Genomic DNA, 20,366 nt, shown 5'->3' on the forward strand with positions numbered 1-20,366 from the left:
CATGTGATTTTTATCCTTATGTTTATTCATGTGGTGTGTTATATTTATTGATTTACGTTTGTTAAAACCTTAAATACCCAGTGTGAATCCCACTTGGTTATGGTGGATAATAAATGTGTTCTTGGATTTGGTTTGTAAGAATCTTGTTGAGAAATTTTACCTGTGTGTTCATTAGTGAAATTGGTCTGCATGCAGTTTTCCTTTTTTTTTTTTTTTTGTTGTCTCTCTCTCTCTCTCTCTCTCTCTCTTTTTTGCTTGTTTTTTGGTTTTTTGTTTTGTTTTGTTTTGTTTTGAGGTAGAGTCTTGTTCTAGCCCAGGCTGACTGGAATTCACTATGTAGTCTCAGGGTGGCCTTGAACTCACAGCGATCCTCCTACCTCTACCTCCCGAGTGCTGGGATTAAAGGCATGCGCTGCCACACCATGCTTGAAGTGTCTTTATATGGTTTAGGAATCCGGGTAATGGCTTCATAAGAGGAAATTGTAAGTGTTCCTCCACTTTTCCTTTCTGTTCCACCACCTTTAAAAGTGTATTCATACACCCTTCACACTTACTTCTGGTTAGCTTTTATATCTGGTTATTTGTTGTTATTGTTTTGAGGTAGGGTCTCCCTCTGTCCCAGGCTGACCTGGAATTCACTCTGAAGTCTCTGCTCTCCAACTCACAGCATATTCTCCTACCTCAGCCTCCCAAGTGCTGGGCTTAAATCTGCTTTTGTTCTTAAAAAGCAGATACAAATCTAATCTCATTCATCTGCGTGTTTGATTTGACGTTACTTTCTCTATTTGTTGGTTTGATTTTGTTATCCTGTCATCTAGCCAGAAAGAGTAAGGGATGTTTACTCTACCCGAATGGATAAAGTAACTGTGGGGCTGCTAAATGGGATATTTATAGAAATAAGCCTTGAGTAGAAGACCTCACATTGCAACTATTGTTGCTTTTTACTTTCTTTTTGATTTTTTTTTAACCTAGATGTCTTCTTTATATTTTCACTTTCTCTTCTTGCATTCTTTTACCCTTCTTCCCTCTCCTTCCTGTCTTTCTAGGCCAATAATAAGCCTGAGATTGAAGCGGCCCTCTTCCTAGACTGGATGCGCCTGGAACCTCAGTCCATGGTGTGGCTGCCTGTCCTGCACAGAGTAGCAGCTGCAGAAACTGCCAAGCACCAGGCCAAGTGCAATATCTGCAAGGAGTGTCCTATCATTGGATTCAGGTATTAGGAATGAATGAAAAGAGAAATCCTGTCTCATTTTGTTTTGTGACTTGATTTTGACTGTTGTACCCATTGATGTAAGTTTCCTCCTGACCACCCCCAGAGTGGGCAGAAGATCATGGAGCAGGAACATGATCACTTCTGTCACTTGCCTGACTGACCAACCTCAGGGTTTTGTTGATAGATCCGACTCATTAGATACATTCTCTTTCCATCTCTGCTCTGCAGCTCTTCAGAACCACGTCTTTGGTTGGACAGCACTGAGATATTGTCTTCCTAGAGAAATTTGCCTTCAAGGCATACACATTAACTATATCTACTCCTCCCTGGAATGAAAACTTTTTTGCCCTCTGCTTTTAGAAACTCTCCAAGAATCAGTTATAGAGCTAGGAGACGATTCTATTCTGGGAGGAAGCATCCTGGTAGCTGTCTCTTTCTCACTTGGCAGCACTTCTTTTTCCCTTCAAGAAATACAAGAATTGTTTTAGGTACTCTTAAACAACTTTTTTATCTTTGTGTCTCATTATATTCTTTGCCCAGTCTCCAATGAACTTCTAAGAATATAAAAAGTATGTAAGCAAATGAGAGATTCACAAAGCAGCTTTCAGAAATGGAAAGGGCTCCTTGTAAGTTTAAAGGTGAAAGAGATAGGAAACAGCATGCTATTAGTATTCTTAAAATGTGGAAAACAGGGCTGGTGAGATGGCTTAGTGGTTAAGGTACTTGGCTGTGAAACTTAAGGAACAAGGTTTGATTCTCCAGTACACATACAAGCCAGATGCACATAGTGGTTCTAGCATCTGAAGTTTGTTTGCAGTGGGCCCTGGTGCGCCCTTTCTCTCTCTCCTCCTCCTTTCAAATAAGTAAATAACTACTTTAATAAATGTGGAAAACAGTTACTCTTAAATATTTAGCCTTGCTGGTTCTTTGAAGAAGTAGGGTTTTGCTTTTGTTTTTGTTTTTCATTTTTTCAAGGTAGTATCTTTCTCTGACTTGGAATTCACTGTGAAATCTCAGGCTAGCCTTGAACTCTCAGCAATCCTCCTACCTCTGCCTTCTGAGTGCTGGGACTAAAGTGTGTACCACCACACTTGGCTGGAAGTAGAATATTTTTGACTGAGCTGATCTAATTTAACAATAATCCAAAGATTGTAATTCTTTTTTTTTTGACCCAAAATTTTTTGAATTTTTTTCTTTATTTATTTTCCAAGGGAGAGAGAGAGAGAGAAGAGGAGAGGAGAGGAGAAGTAGAGGGAGAAAGAAACAGAGAGAATGGGTGTGCCATGGCCTCCAGCCTCAACAAAGTAACTACCGAAGCATGTACCACCTTGTGTTTCTGGCTTTGTATGGATACTGGGGAATTGAACCTGACTCATTAGGCTTTGTAGGCAAACACCTTAAAAACTAAGCCATCTGTCAAGCCCCTAAATTGGCGTTCTAAAAGGATGATGTATTTAAACATCTAGATCAACATCAACACTGCAGTAGTGGTGAACAAATTACCTAGTGGTAAACTAGCTATGTACTTCATGTCTGTTCAGGGTTCGTTTAGGAGCTAAATCAATATTCTTTTCTAGTTATGCTTAAACTTGATACTTTGTTCTGTAATGATGCAGGATTTGGGGGTTCAGAAGTGGTCTCCCAGAATTTATGAACCCCACATTTTGGGTTCTGTCCTACCTTTAGTAAAGAATTAGTAAAGACTGACTCAAGAAGGACAAATTATAAATTATTGAGGAGAAAAAGCACAAATTGTAGGATTTATTTAAGGGCAGAATCGTAAGTTATGGGGTTGATTTATGGAAGATTGGGATCTAGAAAGGAAAGCTAGTAATAAACACAAGAAAGGAAAGCTAGTAATAAACACAAGAAAAATAGGAATCTAATAGCTGTGTAGGGAGACTTAGGTGAAACTGGCATTGCCTTTGCCCTGTGTTTTTAGAGAAGAGAAGAGGACAAATAGTGAGGCTCGAGGAAAAATGAGAGGGCAGATAGAGACCAAGAGATGTAGAGGAAAAATGAGTAATGAAGAGAGTTACAATCATGGTTACCTCGAGTTTAAAGAAATTGCAGATAATAAGCCAAGCATTGGTAAGAGCACCTAGGTGGTAGGTCTGCTGTGTAAGAAAAATACACACATGGTAGACTCAGAAAGCAGAGGAAAATCATGCATGTAATCAAAGAGAGAAGTTATCCCAAACTGTAAAGCAGAGACAAACAGAAAAGCTATACAATCCAAGAAACAGTTTTATGCTCTCTCCTCCCTGCCCCCACCCAGCCAGGCTGTTGGGGGTGGGTAGCCTGGCCTCATGTGTATCGTTGTGGCCTGAACAAAGAGATGTTGGCAGGCCAAGCAGAGACGCAGACAAACAGAGTTAACCTGAGTGGAAAGGAGAGAATTTGCAACAGGAAGTAGACAGGAGCCTTTTTAGGCAAGGGGAAGGCTAATTGGTTTGTAGACTGAGGATGGATCCCTGGGCCAGTCCACCAAGGGCCATTAGTCTAGGTAGCTTGCTATACTGGGCAGCAGGGGACAACCAGTTTTGATCAGACACTCATTCCACATTTGTGGTGGCAAGTGGGGTGGTATCTCGTGATTCTCTTTGAGCCTCAATCCCTAACTGAAATTGCCTTTAAAAAAAAAAAAAAAAAAAAAAGCTAGCTTTCTCCTGTCCTCCTTTAAAATGACCACATTTTACCATTTTGGTGCTTTTTATTCTCAGTCCTGTGTACCATTGCTGTTTTTTATCCTTTCATACTCCTTGCTTTCAAAGAAGTTGCATGAAAATGTTTAGAGTGTTTTAAAGCCTAGACAAGAGTGTGCAAACAGTGTTTACAAATTATGCCTTTTTCCCTCCTAGATTTGGGTAGGTAAGAATGATGTCATGGGGGTGCAGAAGGGACTGGCAGGTTCATTCTTTATCAGCTTCCTGAACCAGTGGGATTTGTATACTACAGAGAAAAGTTGGATAAAATAAGAAAGGACTATGCTCTAGATGATCTAAGAGAGAGTATTTTTACCTTCAGTTCATTGTCTTTATCAAAATAGATTTTAAGAATCAACATTTTCCTTTCTTCCTTAACCGTCTCTCAAAAGATGATTAAAAAGTAGCTCCTTTCCACTGTCACCTATGTGGTATAAGGAATATATTTATTTGAATTGGCTGAAGCTTTTATCTGCAAAATCAAGAGACCAGAGGAGTATAAAACAATATACATACATATTTGAAATTGAAATGAAATGTACCAACCAGTACTTCAGATTAGAAATTCTTTTATTTAATCTAAGTTTCCCCCCTTGGGATTTCAGCTTTCATTATTGGTAATGTTATAAGGAATTTCTGAAAAGAGAGGTAGAAGAGATTGTCCAAGTAAGTATTTGGCAATTAATCATGACAACCAATCCGAAAATGCAATGAAAAATGCCTGTCTTAATTGGAAAATGAGTTTAATTTTCTTTGTTATATGAGATAACTTTTTTAAAGTTAAAAAATAAATTGTTTCAGAAAACATTTGATAGAGGGCATACTGGGTATCTCTATGTCTTTTCCAAGTTCTTTCAAATTCAAATATTTGGTCTTAAAAGTCTGGATGCTTGCCAGTATGCCCTATTTAATCGGAAAAAGCTCCTAGTGGAGTTTAAATAAGAGCTGAGTTTTTCTATTCTTTCTTCCATATGTTAATAGGATAATATTTCTGCCAACATGTTTGGGTACTGTAAGAGGGACACCAGAGAAGTCTGGGGGTAGTAAGTTAATCATTTACCTTGTGGGACTGACAAATACTGCATTCTGTTTCTTGAATTAAGACAATGTGGTGGAAGGTTTCTTAGAATATTCTTTGGGGATTTGAGTTGAAGAAATATATACATGTTTGTTTTTGTTCTTTACCAGGTACAGAAGTCTAAAACACTTTAATTATGACATCTGCCAAAGCTGCTTTTTTTCTGGTCGAGTGGCAAAGGGCCATAAAATGCACTATCCCATGGTGGAATATTGTACTCCCGTAAGTTAATGCTTTCCTGATGTCAGTTCATTCACCTGAGAGAAATTTCCTATTTGTATAATATTACAAGACATGTTCAGTGCTTTAAAATTTAAAGTCCCCAGATGTTTACCAGCTAAAGTAGGGCACCCTCCATGGTTTCTACAGCAGGGATGGGAAGTGATAGATAGTATTGTTGAATAGGTTTTTCTCCTGATAACGTTATTTTGTGTGTGTGTGTGTGTGTGTGTGTGTGTGTGTCTGTCTGTCTGTCTGTCTGTCTATCTGTCTGGACTCATGGCCATTGTGTATATTGAGCACATGGAGTGTGGTATGTGAGCTCCTCAAAATGCATAGCCTGCCTACCACTTCATATCCTTGTTACTCATCTTTGACACATTAAATACGCAAATGTTAGACATTTACCTTTTGAACTGCTTTATGTGAAATAGGTATTATTATATTTGGTGTGTATTATGTGTGTACGTGTCTATGTAAGTTTTCTGTATGTGTGAACACATGTGTGGTGGGGTACGTGTGTGTGTGTGTGTGTGTGTGTGTGTGTGTGTGTGTGTGTGTGTTCATATTCATATAGGGGCCTGAAAGATATAGAGATCCTCCACTATGTACCTTCCCAGTGCTGAGATTCCAGGCACGCCCCACCTTGCTTGGCTTTCACATGGGTAGTGGGGACCAAGCACTCATGTCCTCATGCTCCTTGCATAGCAGGCACTTTACCCACAGATCCTCTCCCCAGCCTAATATTATTATTCCTTATGCCATTTGGACAAATGAGGACCCTGATAATCGGAGTTTAAATAATTTGCCCAAAGTTTTGCAAGTAAGAGAGGTGAAAACTTCTCCCAATATATTGTTTAAGGAAAATATTCTGTGGCTGGAACATCTTTGAAAAATCTCCAAGGAGATGACAAAGACATAGCATGAATCCAATGATGGTGAAAGTCTAGATGCATGCCATTCATATATAGTCTCTTAACTACCTGAGTATTACCTAGGAGCTTAATAAAAGTGCAATCCCTTAGGCCAAAGCCCTGACCTTGTAAATCAAAAATATCCCTAGGGGCTATCTAACAGGTCACAATGTGAGTAGCTGCCCTTTATAGCATTCTCTTCCAATATCATATGATACTATAGATTTTTTATTATTTATTTATTTGCAAACACAGAGAGACAAACAGAGAGAGAATGGGCACATCCAATCTTCTAGCCACTGCAGATATATTCACCACTCTGTGCATCAGGCTTTATGTGATTACTGGAGAATTGAACCTGGGTCATTAGGCCCTGCAGGCAAACACATTAATCTAAGCCATCACTCCTTCCCCAATATTCCAGGTTTTAAATTTCCTTCTTGATTATTAATCTTTTTTTTTTTTACAACGGTAATCAGTGATGGATAATGAACCATGCTGTAAATACCTTGGTATTTAGTTTGTGAAATATGATAATGATGTGGACTAGATAGTTCTTAAAGTGTAGTAAAACTTAAGGTTAACTTTTTGAGATTAAGGCTTCTCTAAACTACTCTTTGTCAAGTAGTCTGATAGCTCATACATGCTTCATTTCTTCATCATAACTTGTTAAGGTGGTATTCTGCCTGTTTTAACATCCAATTCCATAACCTTTTCTCACATTTCCCATATTCTCCTTAATTTATCAGTCAAGGGCTGTGAAGCTGCCAAATCTGCCCTCACTATGATTTCTCTTTCAGACTACATCAGGAGAAGATGTCCGTGACTTCGCCAAGGTACTAAAAAACAAATTTCGAACCAAAAGGTATTTTGCGAAGCATCCCCGAATGGGCTACCTGCCAGTGCAGACTGTCTTAGAGGGGGACAACATGGAAACGTGAGTAGTGGTGGAAGTCAAATCGAGTTTCATTTGATATATATTTGATCTCCTCCCAGCTGAATACCCTCCTTCACTCCCAAATGCAAACAGTCTCTTCTATTACTCTCTTTGGATTTTCTTTAGCTGAAGAAAAAAAAACAAACAAACAAAAACAATCTGATGATCAATTACATCCTCTCATGTCTCTTGACAGTTGCCTTTCCCAAAAGTCAAATTTGATTTCACAGGATGAAAAAAGAAAAAAAAAAAAACACTATAGTCATACATTGCTTTACAAAGGTATTAAGAAATATGGGACTGTTTACAAATGAGTGATGCCAATATTCCATTTTTATTTTCCTCCCTCACAAATCAGTAGATGTGTGTCTTTTTGTATCTGACTGTGTGGTCATATTTCGCCACTTTTTTCAATTTGAGAGAAAATATAGTCAAAGGAAATTCCTTCAAAGTAAGTAATAATAACTCTTATGATCAAACGGATGATATCTTTACTTCCTTTAAAAACCTTCTCATTATATTGTTCTTCAACTCTGATGGCAATCACACAAGTTATTTGTATTTGTTTCTTTTTTTTTTTAATTCACTTTGCACCTTTATTTGGCTGCTGCTTTCCATGGTTCATTCTTAGTTGGTTGGATTTTGTTTATTTATTTTGACCTTTCAGTGAGTTTTGTTGTGTCTGAGTTTGCCTGTGTCTCTCTTCACCAGCTCATTTTTTGTTTTGCAGTCCTGTTACTCTGATCAACATCTGGCCAGTAGATTCTGCGTGAGTACTTTTGCTGAAGGGTGCTGCTAACCACTGACATACTCGCTTGCTTGATTTTAAAAATATTTTTCTGCTTATTTGTATGTTTTGTTCTGTTTTATTTAAGACATTAATTAACTGTCTTGAATTTCAGTTTTCTTTTCTTTTTTTTTTTTCTTTCTTTCTTATTTTTGTAAATTTTCTTTGAGAGTGCCATCTGCCACAGGCCAGGAGAATCCAAGCAGGGTCAATTTCTGGTCAGCAAAAATCCTGGCTTAAGTTCAAAATCAAATGAAAGAAATTGTGGAAGTTTTAGTAGCCTTCCTATGTGACATGTTTGCATATTCCTTCAGGTATTATCAAGAAAGAGTTTCCTGATTATACAATAGCATTTAAGCCATATTTCTTGAGATTCAATACTTTAGAGCCTTAAGAAGGGTGATGGTTTATTTCTCTCCATATCTTACAACTGGACTATTAAAATTCAGCATAATCTGGTACATTACTGATTTTGGTTGACTGATTTCATTGATGTTAATCAGCTTACACCGTGCTATTTGATTAATATTCATATATATGGGACTTTAAAATCTGAAATATACTGTAACTGAAATATTTAGTACATACACTGCTATGCTAGGAGAATGTGTATTGTAATTTTTCCTTAGTACTGATGCCTGTTAATAATCATGCTACTAGATACTAACATATAATTGATTTATCTGAGTTTATATTAGAAAACTCTTTTGGACCCAGTGTGGTGATAATGCACCTGTAGTTCCAGTTACTTGGTAGGCTGAGGCAGGAGGATCACTTGAGCCCAGGAGTTCAAGACCAGGTTGGGCAACATGATACAACCCTATTCCAATGATAAAAATTATGAGAAATCACATTTGGGGGACATTGATTTATGTATTAGAAGCAGTGTACTTATTTTTTAAAAATATATGGAATTTTTATAATAAAATATGTTTTATTTTTGCAATTTTTACATTTTACAATGTGGTTTACAAAATATTTTAAGTTGTGTAGCTCTATTCAACGTAAAGGATAAGTAAACAAATTGGAAAAGTGATAATTTATTTTATTTTTATTATTTCAATGTGAAATTTAAACTAGACTCTATTTAAAAAAAACTATAGCGATAAATGCAAACTATTAATTGAAGTGTATTCTAGGTCTTCATTAGCCTAAAGGAACTAAACCTCTTCCCTTTTAAAGAGATACAGTACCTATAAATATTGAACTGTCCAATTTCATTAATTCTCATGCTAAAACAACTTGAGGAGTTATTAGCTTCAGTTTTGTTTCCTGCTTATTGGCAATTGTCTCCCCTGACCCAGGTAGTCTGTTTATAGAAAGTCAAGCCTTTCATAAATAGGAAACTTGAAGATGTTATATACTGAAATCCTGAAATGAATTAGATCTTGCTAAGTAGATGGATTTACTGTGTGTCTTGTTAGTTTTGCCAAATCAGAAATCCAAAAGAAATATTTTAAGTGCATAGCTGAAAGCAACAGAAAAATTACAAGCAAAGTGGAGCAATTCCTTGAAGGAAAAGAAGAAGCCACACCTAACCTCATGAGAAGAAAACATCAGGACTTTCATCTTAATGTAACTTATTCATGTAGAGAATCATTAGTCTTTCTTAAACTTTGAAGGACTTAAAAATTAATATCATACTTTATTAAAATATCTTTTCTAACAGTTAAAGTACACTCCCAGTTTGCCTTTTTATGAAAAGTTGGTTAGATTATTCAGAAAGAGTGGGAAGTTCTAATTTTGAGGAAGCAAACAAACCCAGCAGGCTAAGCCCATGTTTTCTTTAATACTGTAATTTTATTAAAGTCTTTACTCACAGGATTCTAAATAAAACATAAAATCTGTTGTAATGCTATCATACTCAGGCAGAAAAAAAAATAACAGTTCCTTACATGTTTTATTCTGTAAAAATTTTACTTGATGTTAACAAATCCTATGATAATGATGACATTTAATCCATTTAATATGGAACACAGAATTACAAAGCTTTCTAAGATAAAGATCTTTTGTTTTTCCTTAGACAAAACCCTTATTTGCTTGCATCTGTCATATTATCTTACACTGAATCTGTCACAGGCCTTTCATGCTGTTTGTCCATAAGCAGAGACCATGCAGCACTGCTCAGTGTGAGCTCAGTGTGTGCTGTCTGTCTGTTTTGAAATGCAAACAATAGAGAACCCAGTCATGGACTTTTCATCAAAGACAAAATGGTGGTGGGTATGATGGCTTTGACACCTAGTGGGTCATTCTTGAAAATACCAAGTAATCCTGCTTGGAGGATTATTTTCAAATTTATAAAGTGAGAAGCAGCAATCATATGATTATGTTCCTTTGGAAATCCTTTGAATTTTTTTTTTATTTCTAAACTTTTTTTTCTACTAATGCTTGGTTTTTAAAGTGATTCTTCTCTGACTAGCACTCCTTTTTGACTCATTTTCTGGTTTAACAAGTGCCGCTTTTAGTGGATATTCATTTAAGATTTCTGATTCCTGTGTTCTTGTGTTGTGCATGCTGTAGTCAGTACTGTGAACATTAAGAAAAATAACAGAATTATCCTCGAGTCTAAGAAGAAAAGCTCTGTATAAGATTTTGGTATAAGATTCTACTAATATGCTTTAGATTTACATGCCTTCTTTTCTTGGTATAGTTTTGCTCCAAGGTCTCACATTTTCTTTCCTTTGTTTCTGTATATACCACAGTAGTAATTATTATAATGAAAAACACTGCTAATGTATTTTCCTTGATGATGGGATTATAGCCTATAAGTCTATGCAATTGAAAGACTGATCTGTTCCACAAGATGATATTTACAAACCACACTGCCCAAATATTAAAGCATCTTTATCTACAGTGAAGATTTCAAAACAAACCTTTGCCCTCTTCTAGTAATGGGCTATTCCAGGATATTAGAAAATAAGTAGATTAACACTCTAAAGCTGTAGTGAACTTTCACATGGAAATCTTTGGCTCTGCCTACTAAATTGAGTAGTTACCCTTTGGTTTTTCTCATGGAAATTTAAACATCTCTTACACTTGACCTATACAACATGGGTTTCATAAATAAGGCCTTTTTCTCTCACAGAAGACTTCTAGTTTCCTTGTTGTTTAATATAGAGTGTTGCAATTATCTGACCATGTTTCTTCATTAAAAAGTAGGAATTTGCAGCACATTTTCTATGTAAACCCAGCAGTAGGTAGCTAAAATTTCTCTTTTTCTGTAACAAAAAGCAAACATCTCTTCCTTCATGCTTAGACCAAGTCCTTGACTGTTCTGCTAAGCCAGAGGCCTCACTCAGTGTGTTACTGTTGACTTTTGGGTTCATGCCTTTACCTAAGGCCTTTCTGCATCAGGACAGAAATTGAAGCGACCTTTTGTCCCACTCCAATTAAAACAAAAAGCACAAGTACAAACTGGTTTTCAGAAAAGATTCCCCCTAAGGTTAATTCAAAAGATCTATAAAAGCATTTAAGATAATGAACAGATCAAATATGAGAGTATAAAAAAGTATTAACCCTTCCCAAATTCTAGCCTATGTAGTGAAGAAAAGGTAAGCTTTTTTTTTTGCAAAAAAAAAAAAATGAACACATGCTAATTCTTTCCTTTTCTTTTCCCATCTAGATTTAAGAATACAGTATCCCTAATAAGAAACATTTCAGATAGTATGACATATTACTGAATTTAATCATTCTTTTAAAAATATTTTTATATAATTTTGAATCATTCTATTTTCTGCAATTGGTAGATATATTCCTTCTGTAGAAGATGGTACAGAAGAATACATCTTGATACATGGAAACTTAGTACTTCTTGGTGTGCAATAGACTCTGTGAAACTGAAGTCATTGACTGTAAATGTACTAAGCAAACACAGAGTTTGCATTAAACAAAAAGCTGTCTAATAAATGGCATAGGTAGAAGCTGTTTCTTTCTTTCTTTCTTTTTTTTTTTTTTTTTTTTTTTTTGAGGTACAATCTCACTCTAGCCCAAGCTGACCTGAAACTCACTCTGTAGTTCCAGGCTGGTCTTGAGCTCACAGTGATCCTCTACCTCTGCCTCCCTGTGAGTGCCAGGACTAAAGGCATGTGCTGCTATAAATGACTTGTTTCAAATTCTAACTTACATAGTGCAACTTCAAAATACAATTTCAAAATTATAGGATCTGGGAAGTTACAAGTTAAGAGCACATAATGCTCTTTAAAACATTTTCTCCCACAACATTTTCTGTAATCGAAACGTCCAGAGAACTCTTTTGCTCTCTCTTTATGGCTTTAATAAAAAGTAGAAATTGGAGAAATCGCCTCTCAAATTTGGATTCAAAATACCTGATGCTTTCTAAGATACAGGAGCAACTAAATGCACATTATTCATAGAGTTAGAATGAAAACATTCTAGACTATGTATATAACATAACTGTGTTGGGGTCTTTTTCTCCATTAATGGATGGTATCTATGACTAATCACATTTTCTGCCTTATAGGCCTGCCTCGTCCCCTCAGCTTTCACACGATGATACTCATTCACGCATTGAGCATTATGCTAGCAGGTATGAGACTAGTTGAATGCCAGGCAAATATTGATTGAAATAACTAACCAAGGAGAGCTAACCTGTAGTAATTTTAAACCAGTCTTTTCTTTCTTCCTCAAACTTTTCTGATTTCTACTAATCAGCTTGCCCTCTAACGTGCATGCCATTTCCACTGCATGTAGGTTTTGGATACCAACAAAAGCATGGGTCCAGAAAAATCTTATTTAACCCTGGTCTGTACATGTTTCTGGTAGCCTTGTTATGATTTGTGTACTGAACACATTTACTGAGTTGGCTTGCAAGTCCTCTGACTGCCTTAGGAAACTACTAAAGTAGACATTAATCTGTGAAGGAATGACATGAAGAACATGAAAGCACTGGCTTGTTATTGGTGTGTCTCACTTACATGACGTTCTGTAAAGAAGCAGATAATTAATTCTCCTAACCTTAGACCTTTCAATACCACTTTCTTTGTGTTTGAAGTAACTTTTATATGTAACAACTGAACTACTAATTATATCATGTGCTTGTGAAACAACTAATAAATGGCAAATGACTTTTCTTATTAAGTTGGTGGCAGAACATACAGTTTTCTGTGAATTCATCTTTAATCAACATTCTAGCTGCTGGGGATACTCATTAATTGTGGCAAGCATCAACTAGATATATCTGTTCATCCTTAGTGGAAGGCATTGTCTTAGAAGACAAGAGTAGTGGAAGGCATCGTGTGCATTTGTTGTTAGGGGAACTTTGTTTCTGAACACAAAGATCTATTTTCAGTGAAAGTTCGATCAATCTCTCAGGAGAACAACAACAACATAATACAACTCCCCTTAGAATTCATATCAATAATGAAAAGCTACTCACTGATGAGCTGCTTCAATTGGTCCATCCAAAACAAACACACATACACACACACACACACACACACACACACACCCTTAAGTTTGAAGGACTCCTTTCTCTTCTTACCATGATTTATCCTCAAGTTTTCAGGTATGTTCGATTAGGTCTTGAATAGATTTTAAGAAGTCACATAAGTTTTAATGAGCTTTTACGTTTTTTATCAGGCTAGCAGAAATGGAAAACAGCAATGGATCTTATCTAAATGATAGCATCTCTCCTAATGAGAGCATGTAAGTATCCCATCTCTTTTTACAAAATGTTCCTGACAATGAAATTGCTTTGAGGGATTTAGAGGTAGGATAGCACAGGATACAGGAATTAGCATCATATTCATTTGATCTTTTAAAGAGCCATTCATTGTCTTTTTTTCTTTAACTCCTAACAGCCTGGCACAGAATGAGCTCATCCAAATTCAAGCATTATTGGCAGTGTAAAGAAGCAAAAATTAATTTTGCCTTATTCCTATGTAAACTTAGTTAATGCCATATGATTACCAATTTGCAGAGTCCCAAACACACATATTAAATGACAATCTTTGACCACACCTGCCAGATAAATAAAATCATGGGTATTATTTTTTAAAGCAACAAATAATAATATTCTCTCCACTCTCAGGAGTGGATATGTGATCTTGTTAGAGAATTGCTACTCCCATATGGTCAATTAGTTTGGAACTTTCCTTCAGAAACCCAGAATGGGGGATTTTGTGGTTTAACATCTTCATAGTGTCACTAAAGTAAAAGATTACCAGAGAATGGAGGACATATTCAGGTCACAGTTTGGGATGGGAAGCAACTATAGTCAAACTTTAAGGAAGAAAATTCAGTACTGCTAAAAATGACCAAGTACACATGTATGGCAACAAACAGAGATATTGTCAGAGACCAGGGTCAGTACACACAGTACAGAACACAGAGGAACATTGCCATGAGCCAAGGAAATGTTGACCAGTATCTCAAATAGATAGTGCAAATTTGAAAGGGAAAAAATAAGGGTCTGCTAACTTAATAATGTTGAGAGAAAAAGTCTAGTCAAATGATAATGATATTTTTAGTTTGATGAGATGTGTCTGATTTACCATCTTGTCATGGAAAATATAGGCTAAGGGAAATTTATACTATGTAGTTTGTGTGGAAACTCAGGGTCGTCTTCAGATGAGAAAATGACCTTCTTGTGGATTAAGGCAAAGCAAATTATATCAAAATGGCATTCATATATAACTAAGTATTGAATACATCAGAATAAATCACCTCATCTAGTACCTAAAGTCGATCAAAGTAGTAATAGAGGATCAACTCCACACTCAGTGATTCATGTCAAACAACCTGTTCCCAAACATGACTGTGGTACAGTTAGGTGGTTCTTTGTCACTACAGTATGTGGCCAAAGAATCAACCACATGTAAATGAACTGAGTGACATTCTTCTTTGGTTCACCAATTTTGATATTAGAAGCTGTTAACAATTTCAAAATAATTCAAACTGTATCCATATGATAGTGGCTGCCATTCGTGGACTACCTATGAGCACTTTAAGACAAGATTAATTGCAACTGTATGTTATCGTTCAAAATAGGAAGTCCTACTAATAAAAACCTGAGAGGCTGAAAAGACGAACAATCAATTAGATAGGTGGTAAAACTGTTTGTTTGGATTTTTAAGCAAAATTTAGCTTTAGCTCATTCTGAGGACATACAATTCATTCTCACTCAATGTTGTGTGGCAAATAATCACATTTAGGGACAGCTTTGGTAGTTCATTTGACTTCATTTAAATGTTTCTTTTTGATACATTATTATCATCATCATCATAATTATTACCATTATTTTTGTGGTGGTGGGGACTGACCTCAGAATCTCATGCATGCCAGGCAAATACTCTACCACTGAACTGTATCATCACTAGACCATGATAATTAGCTAACTCACCACATCTTTACCAGTTATTTGGCTTGATGGGCCAAAAAAAAAAAAAAAAAAAAGTAAATAAACTATGAGGACGTTTTCCTAAATATTTCATTCCTTTACTTTCATATTAAATGGATATAGACTGCTAGGCATGGGGACACATGTATAATCCTAGTACTCAGGAGGCTGAGTGTTATGAGTCTGTGTCCAGAATGGGCTATATAGCAAGATCCTATCTCCAAACACAAAGCAGAACTACTGAGTATGCAAATGGGAATTTGAAAGCATCATCTTCAATAATATCTAACTAGAAACCGAAGAGAATGAAGTTCTTATAACTTGGAGGCAAAATTGGCTTTTCAGAAGCTTAAAGTAGTACATTGTGAAAATAATTTTTCCTGGGTGTTATAGAGTTTCTTCTTTCCAGGAAAGATTGCAACTGCCTCTCAGAATATGTCATTTTGCCTCTTTTCCCCTGGGAATAGTCTGAGGAATGAATTGTTCTTATCTTTGTGGAGTCAGTCACCTTAATGACTTTTTCTCCTTTTTTAAAAACGTTTAGATATACAGTTTAATTATTGTTGCTCTCCTACCTCTGACCTGTAAGTTAAAATGAGCTGACTGAAGCAACACATTTTGGTTAAGTTGCTTCTCTCATATTTTAAGGGCTGTAGGTTTTGTCCCTAATCAGCATCATCAATAGCATGCTTAGTGCACAGATATCTTGACAGGCTTAGTAGCAAAAGCATTAAATGACCATTTTATGTCTAATATTTATTTACAGGCCATGTTGTCAACATAGAGTCCCAGTGTTTTGGTACTTCTGCTTTTCTTTTATCCATGTAAATAGGCAATGAAGTGCATCTTAATTTTTGAACAATGAACACGTTGAATTGTCATCAGCGGAGTGTTAGACCACAACCTCAGTAGTACCTAAATGTCATTAGAACAGGGGGGGAAAGGTCTCATTGTTCAGAGCAAAGAAATGTTTCTATTTCCCAATACACACCTGAGTCCCTGACCCCCAAAACAAAATAAGGGGGGAAAAAACCAAAACCTTTGATTTTATTTTCCAGAGATGATGAACATTTGTTAATCCAGCATTACTGCCAAAGTTTGAACCAGGACTCCCCCCTGAGCCAGCCTCGTAGTCCTGCCCAGATCTTGATTTCCTTAGAGAGTGAGGAAAGAGGGGAGCTAGAGAGAATCCTAGCTGATCTTGAGGAAGAAAACAGGTGAGTTTTCTTTCTAGCTTTGTCAATGGTAAGCAGAGTGCATACACTTGCACACACAGAAAAGTCAGGAATCTTCACTTAGTCATTCTATGTCTAACTGTTTGCTAAAATAATCTGTTTAGCTCCTTTTGCCAATTCACTTTTTATTAATCAAAAAGAAGAAAACAAATGCATTAGCATGATTAAGAACTCCTATTTTAGGTTGAGGGGATTAATGCTGATGGGGATATTTGGTTTGTTGCATGTTATTTTCAGAGGCTTTGGTTTATGTTTAAGAACAGAAATTGAGAAAAAGGCAAGTCATTTAATTTGTGAGTTCATAACATGTTTGGCCATATTATCGCAAACATTTAAGGGGATGCATTCATTGTCTTGTTCATATTGGGGAACAAATTATTTCATCTTACTCATTGTTAAATTTGCATTTGACTTATGCTCACCATCATTGCCAGATCAGACAGACAATTCCATTCATTAACCATCATTTATAAAACATGTTCATGGTAAAATGCAGAGATTTCAGAAAAGGCAAAAGCCTAAAGAAAATTCATAAAACTGCAGAGGACTAAGTTGTAAAATATCTGGAGTATTGTGTAATGTCAGGATAATGCAAATCATTGGCCTTTTACTTTTGAAATACATTTATTAGATCACCAGTCCCTTGGTTAAGGAAAACCTTTGCACATAATCACTTCTTACTCACAGTGCGCCTTCTTCAGACAAATGCCACAAGGCAAGTCTTTAAAGGTAGGATTGCTCAAATGTGCTGCACTTAAGTACTTTTATCTCTTTTGGTTAGCCCAAGGCGGCAAGGCCTCTTAATCTAGGAAACACGCTGTATTTGAGAACAGGTTCCCTCAGGGAGGATGTCATCTCAAGATGAGAAAGCAAACTGCCATTCATCTAGTCCTTTCTGCCTCCACTTCCTGCCTTCTAGCTCTTAATACCCCTGACCTCTGGCCACAGCTCCTTATCAGGTCAGCTTCCCTTTAGTTTCTTGCCCATGCTTTCAGTAGATCCTCTACATTTTCTCTAGTTGTACAGCTTTCTGGAACCAAGACCCATCATGACATTCTTCCTTTATTGGATTTCAGTATCTTGAAAATAAATCCACCTTCTCTGTTGGACATACAAACTGTCAACAGTTTTCTCTTGACCTGCGTTTTCAACTTCATCTTCTTTTGTACTCTTGTATTCTGATCAAACTGTTGTAGCCAGTATTTTCATTCTGTTCATATCTACTTTCTAGGTCAAACTCAAACTTGTTGCTCAGCTTTGTGGCTAGCCCCCATCTCTTTAGTGCCACCCCTGACCAAGGAAGCCCACCCGCCCTCCATGACCTCTTTCAAAATAATGTTTCCTGTAGAACTCCCCTAGAATTTTGCAGGCAGATGTAATCCATCTTGGACTTCAATTATAAGACCACATCAGACGTTTCTCAGAGAACACTTTGATGGTTTATCTTTTCTCAGTTATTAACAGAACCTTTCTGTAGTGACCCTTTTTCTTACTTTTATGTCACTATAGTACCTAGGACCATAAAGGAGGTAATATTGTACAGTTTTAGAAAAAGAATTAATGATAATTTTATCTTCAGCTTTATTTGTAAGATTGTTTGGGAATGAAAACCATGCTAGATATCTGGATATACTTTCTTCTACTTTATTGAGAAGTCATTAATAATAATTAGTAAAAATTATTAATACCAATTCATGTTTATTTTATTTTATTTTTTTGGTTTTTCAAGGCAGGGTCTCACTCTATCCAAGGCTAACCTGGAACTTACTCGGTAGTCCCAGGCTGGCCTCAAACTCATGGCGATCCTCCTATCTGTGCCTCACAAGTGCTATGATTAAAGGCATGCACCACCATGACCAGCTCTTTAATAAAGCCTTACAGATAGAAAAAGTTGTGATAGATACTACAAATAGAATTTGAGTAAATGAATTTTTACTATATGATTATGGCTCCTGTGTAATGTAATGTGGGTCATTAGTCAAGACTCGTTTGGTGCCAGCATATTCCATGCTGTAGTAACCAGATCAAAGACTGTTAATAAAGATACTGATAGCCATCATTCACATATCATGTTATTATTTTCAGAGCACTCTGTAGATGCTCAGGACTGAACCCAGGACTTTTTGTACATGCTGACCACATACTCTACCACTGAGCTATACCATGAACCCCTCTTTTTTTGTAAAGTATTTTTGGATAGGGTTTCACTCTAGCTCAGCCTGACCATGTAACTCCAGGTAGCCTCAAACTCATGGAAATCCACCTACTTTTGCTTCCCAAGTGCTGGAATTAAAGGCATATGTCACTATGTCTGGACAATCCCTCATTTTTATAGCATTCGAATATATTTTAGGTCATTTACTCTTCCTAATGGCTTTATAAAGAAGTGGGTATTTAATCATTTGTCCCAAATTTCAATCCACCAGTAGTACAACTTAAATTCATAATCCATATCTTTTATTTTAACTCAAAATAGCCAGCTCTACATTGGATCAGCAAATAAAGACCTTCTGTATAAATGTCATCTACATAAAAAGAAGGCTTATTGCTCAGAACATGCCTTACCTTAAGGGACTATTTGCAAAAAACAAATATTCCTGAATAAACCAGTTTATCTACTTGTGGTTCAATGAGAAATACTTTACCCTGAAAGATATCCAAGAGTGTTTGCCCAGAATGACATGGTTTATTATCTAAAAGAAACAACATTATATGACAGGGCTGCTTAGAGTTCCAGATGAGGAATCTGCCATTGATATGAATCTTTTTGGAAGTTATCTTGACTTTTAAGTAAAGGTTTGAATGGACCTCTTTCTTTCTCCTTCAATTCAGTCACAGTTTTGCCTCCTACCAGATCCTGGCAAAATGTTTCCCCAGAGCTCCCACCTGAAACCTGTTTCTCTGTTCCATCCTTTCTCTCTTTTTTTTTTTTTAATTTAATTTATTAGTTTTATTTTCAGCAAATGCAGGCAGTTTGGTACCATTGTTTAGGCTCATCCATGATCTACCCCCTCCCAATGGACCCTCCTTGTTGATGTAAATGGGTCGTGCATTGTGGAGTTAGCCCACAGTTATTGGTACGATAAATGTCTCTGCATCTCATGACCCAACATGTGACTCTGACATTCTTTCTGCCCTCTCTTCTGCAAAATTTCCCTGAGCCATGTTGGGTTCATTTTTGGTCTGCTTCAGTGCTGAGGTGTTGGGGGCCTCTGAGGCTCTGGCTCTCTGATTTGGTAGGAGTTGATTTTTGTCTGTGTTGGTCTCCTTCCCCTTTGTGCTGGTATCCGGTTCATCAGGAAAACATCACCCTTGCTTGTTTCGCCAATTGTCCTTAGTTTCAGTTGGGCCCCTTTTGAGGTATGTTGGGGCAGCTCTCTCCTTAGGATCTGCATCTATCTGAAAAAGAGAAGCAGATTCTCCAACGGAGAGTAAGTTAGCACCCGGAAAATTGAGATAACACTTACTTTTTTGATAGAGAGTTTGATAGGTATAGGCCCTCTTGTACTCCAGGATTGATGGTAGCTTGATAATGGAGAGTGGGCTTATGTTTGGATATGGTTCTGACTTGTTTCCCAGCTCCAGCTATGGGTCTCGTACCACTGAGGGGATCAGTTAGCCAAATCAAGAGCAGTTGGTTCCCCACCATGGCTGTGTGCCACTATTGCACCATCCTCTCTTGTCATGGGAGTTCTGCTTAGATCCTCTGGAGTCATCCTTTCCCTTCATGACCTTTGAATGTAGTGTTACTTAAGAAGCCTTTAATTTGTTGTTTCCTGTCCTGCTCCTAAGAAAGCTTAGGAAATCATTGGATGTCCTTCTTGGTGCCTGCCAAGCTGCCTGTTGTCAAGACAGAAACATTGTAAATAATAATGAGTGTGAGCTTACTTGTTGAGAAAATTAAGGCAGGGTATTTAAACT

At 36.8% G+C, this 20,366-nt stretch overlaps 1 protein-coding gene across 5 annotated transcripts in view; it reads left to right on the forward strand.

Annotated features, from left to right (window-relative positions):
* Dmd (dystrophin) overlaps positions 1–20,366 on the forward strand; it is a 2,157,654-nt gene that overhangs the window by 2,083,685 nt on the left and 53,603 nt on the right. For 3 of the 5 annotated variants that reach the window (XM_045140973.1, XM_004663692.3, XM_004663690.3), the window contains 7 exons: positions 1,047–1,213; positions 5,107–5,218; positions 6,930–7,066; positions 7,797–7,835; positions 12,334–12,399; positions 13,452–13,517; positions 16,269–16,427. In XM_045140973.1, the coding sequence (XP_044996908.1) occupies positions 1,047–1,213; positions 5,107–5,218; positions 6,930–7,066; positions 7,797–7,835; positions 12,334–12,399; positions 13,452–13,517; positions 16,269–16,427 (746 nt within the window). The remainder of the gene's footprint in view (positions 1–1,046; positions 1,214–5,106; positions 5,219–6,929; positions 7,067–7,796; positions 7,836–12,333; positions 12,400–13,451; positions 13,518–16,268; positions 16,428–20,366) is intronic. The other 2 variants (XM_012949913.2, XM_004663691.3) reach the window with 1 other exon arrangement.

The sequence above is a fragment of the Jaculus jaculus genome, chromosome X (genome assembly GCF_020740685.1).
Source record: "Jaculus jaculus isolate mJacJac1 chromosome X, mJacJac1.mat.Y.cur, whole genome shotgun sequence".
Classification (NCBI taxonomy): Eukaryota; Metazoa; Chordata; class Mammalia; order Rodentia; family Dipodidae; genus Jaculus; species Jaculus jaculus.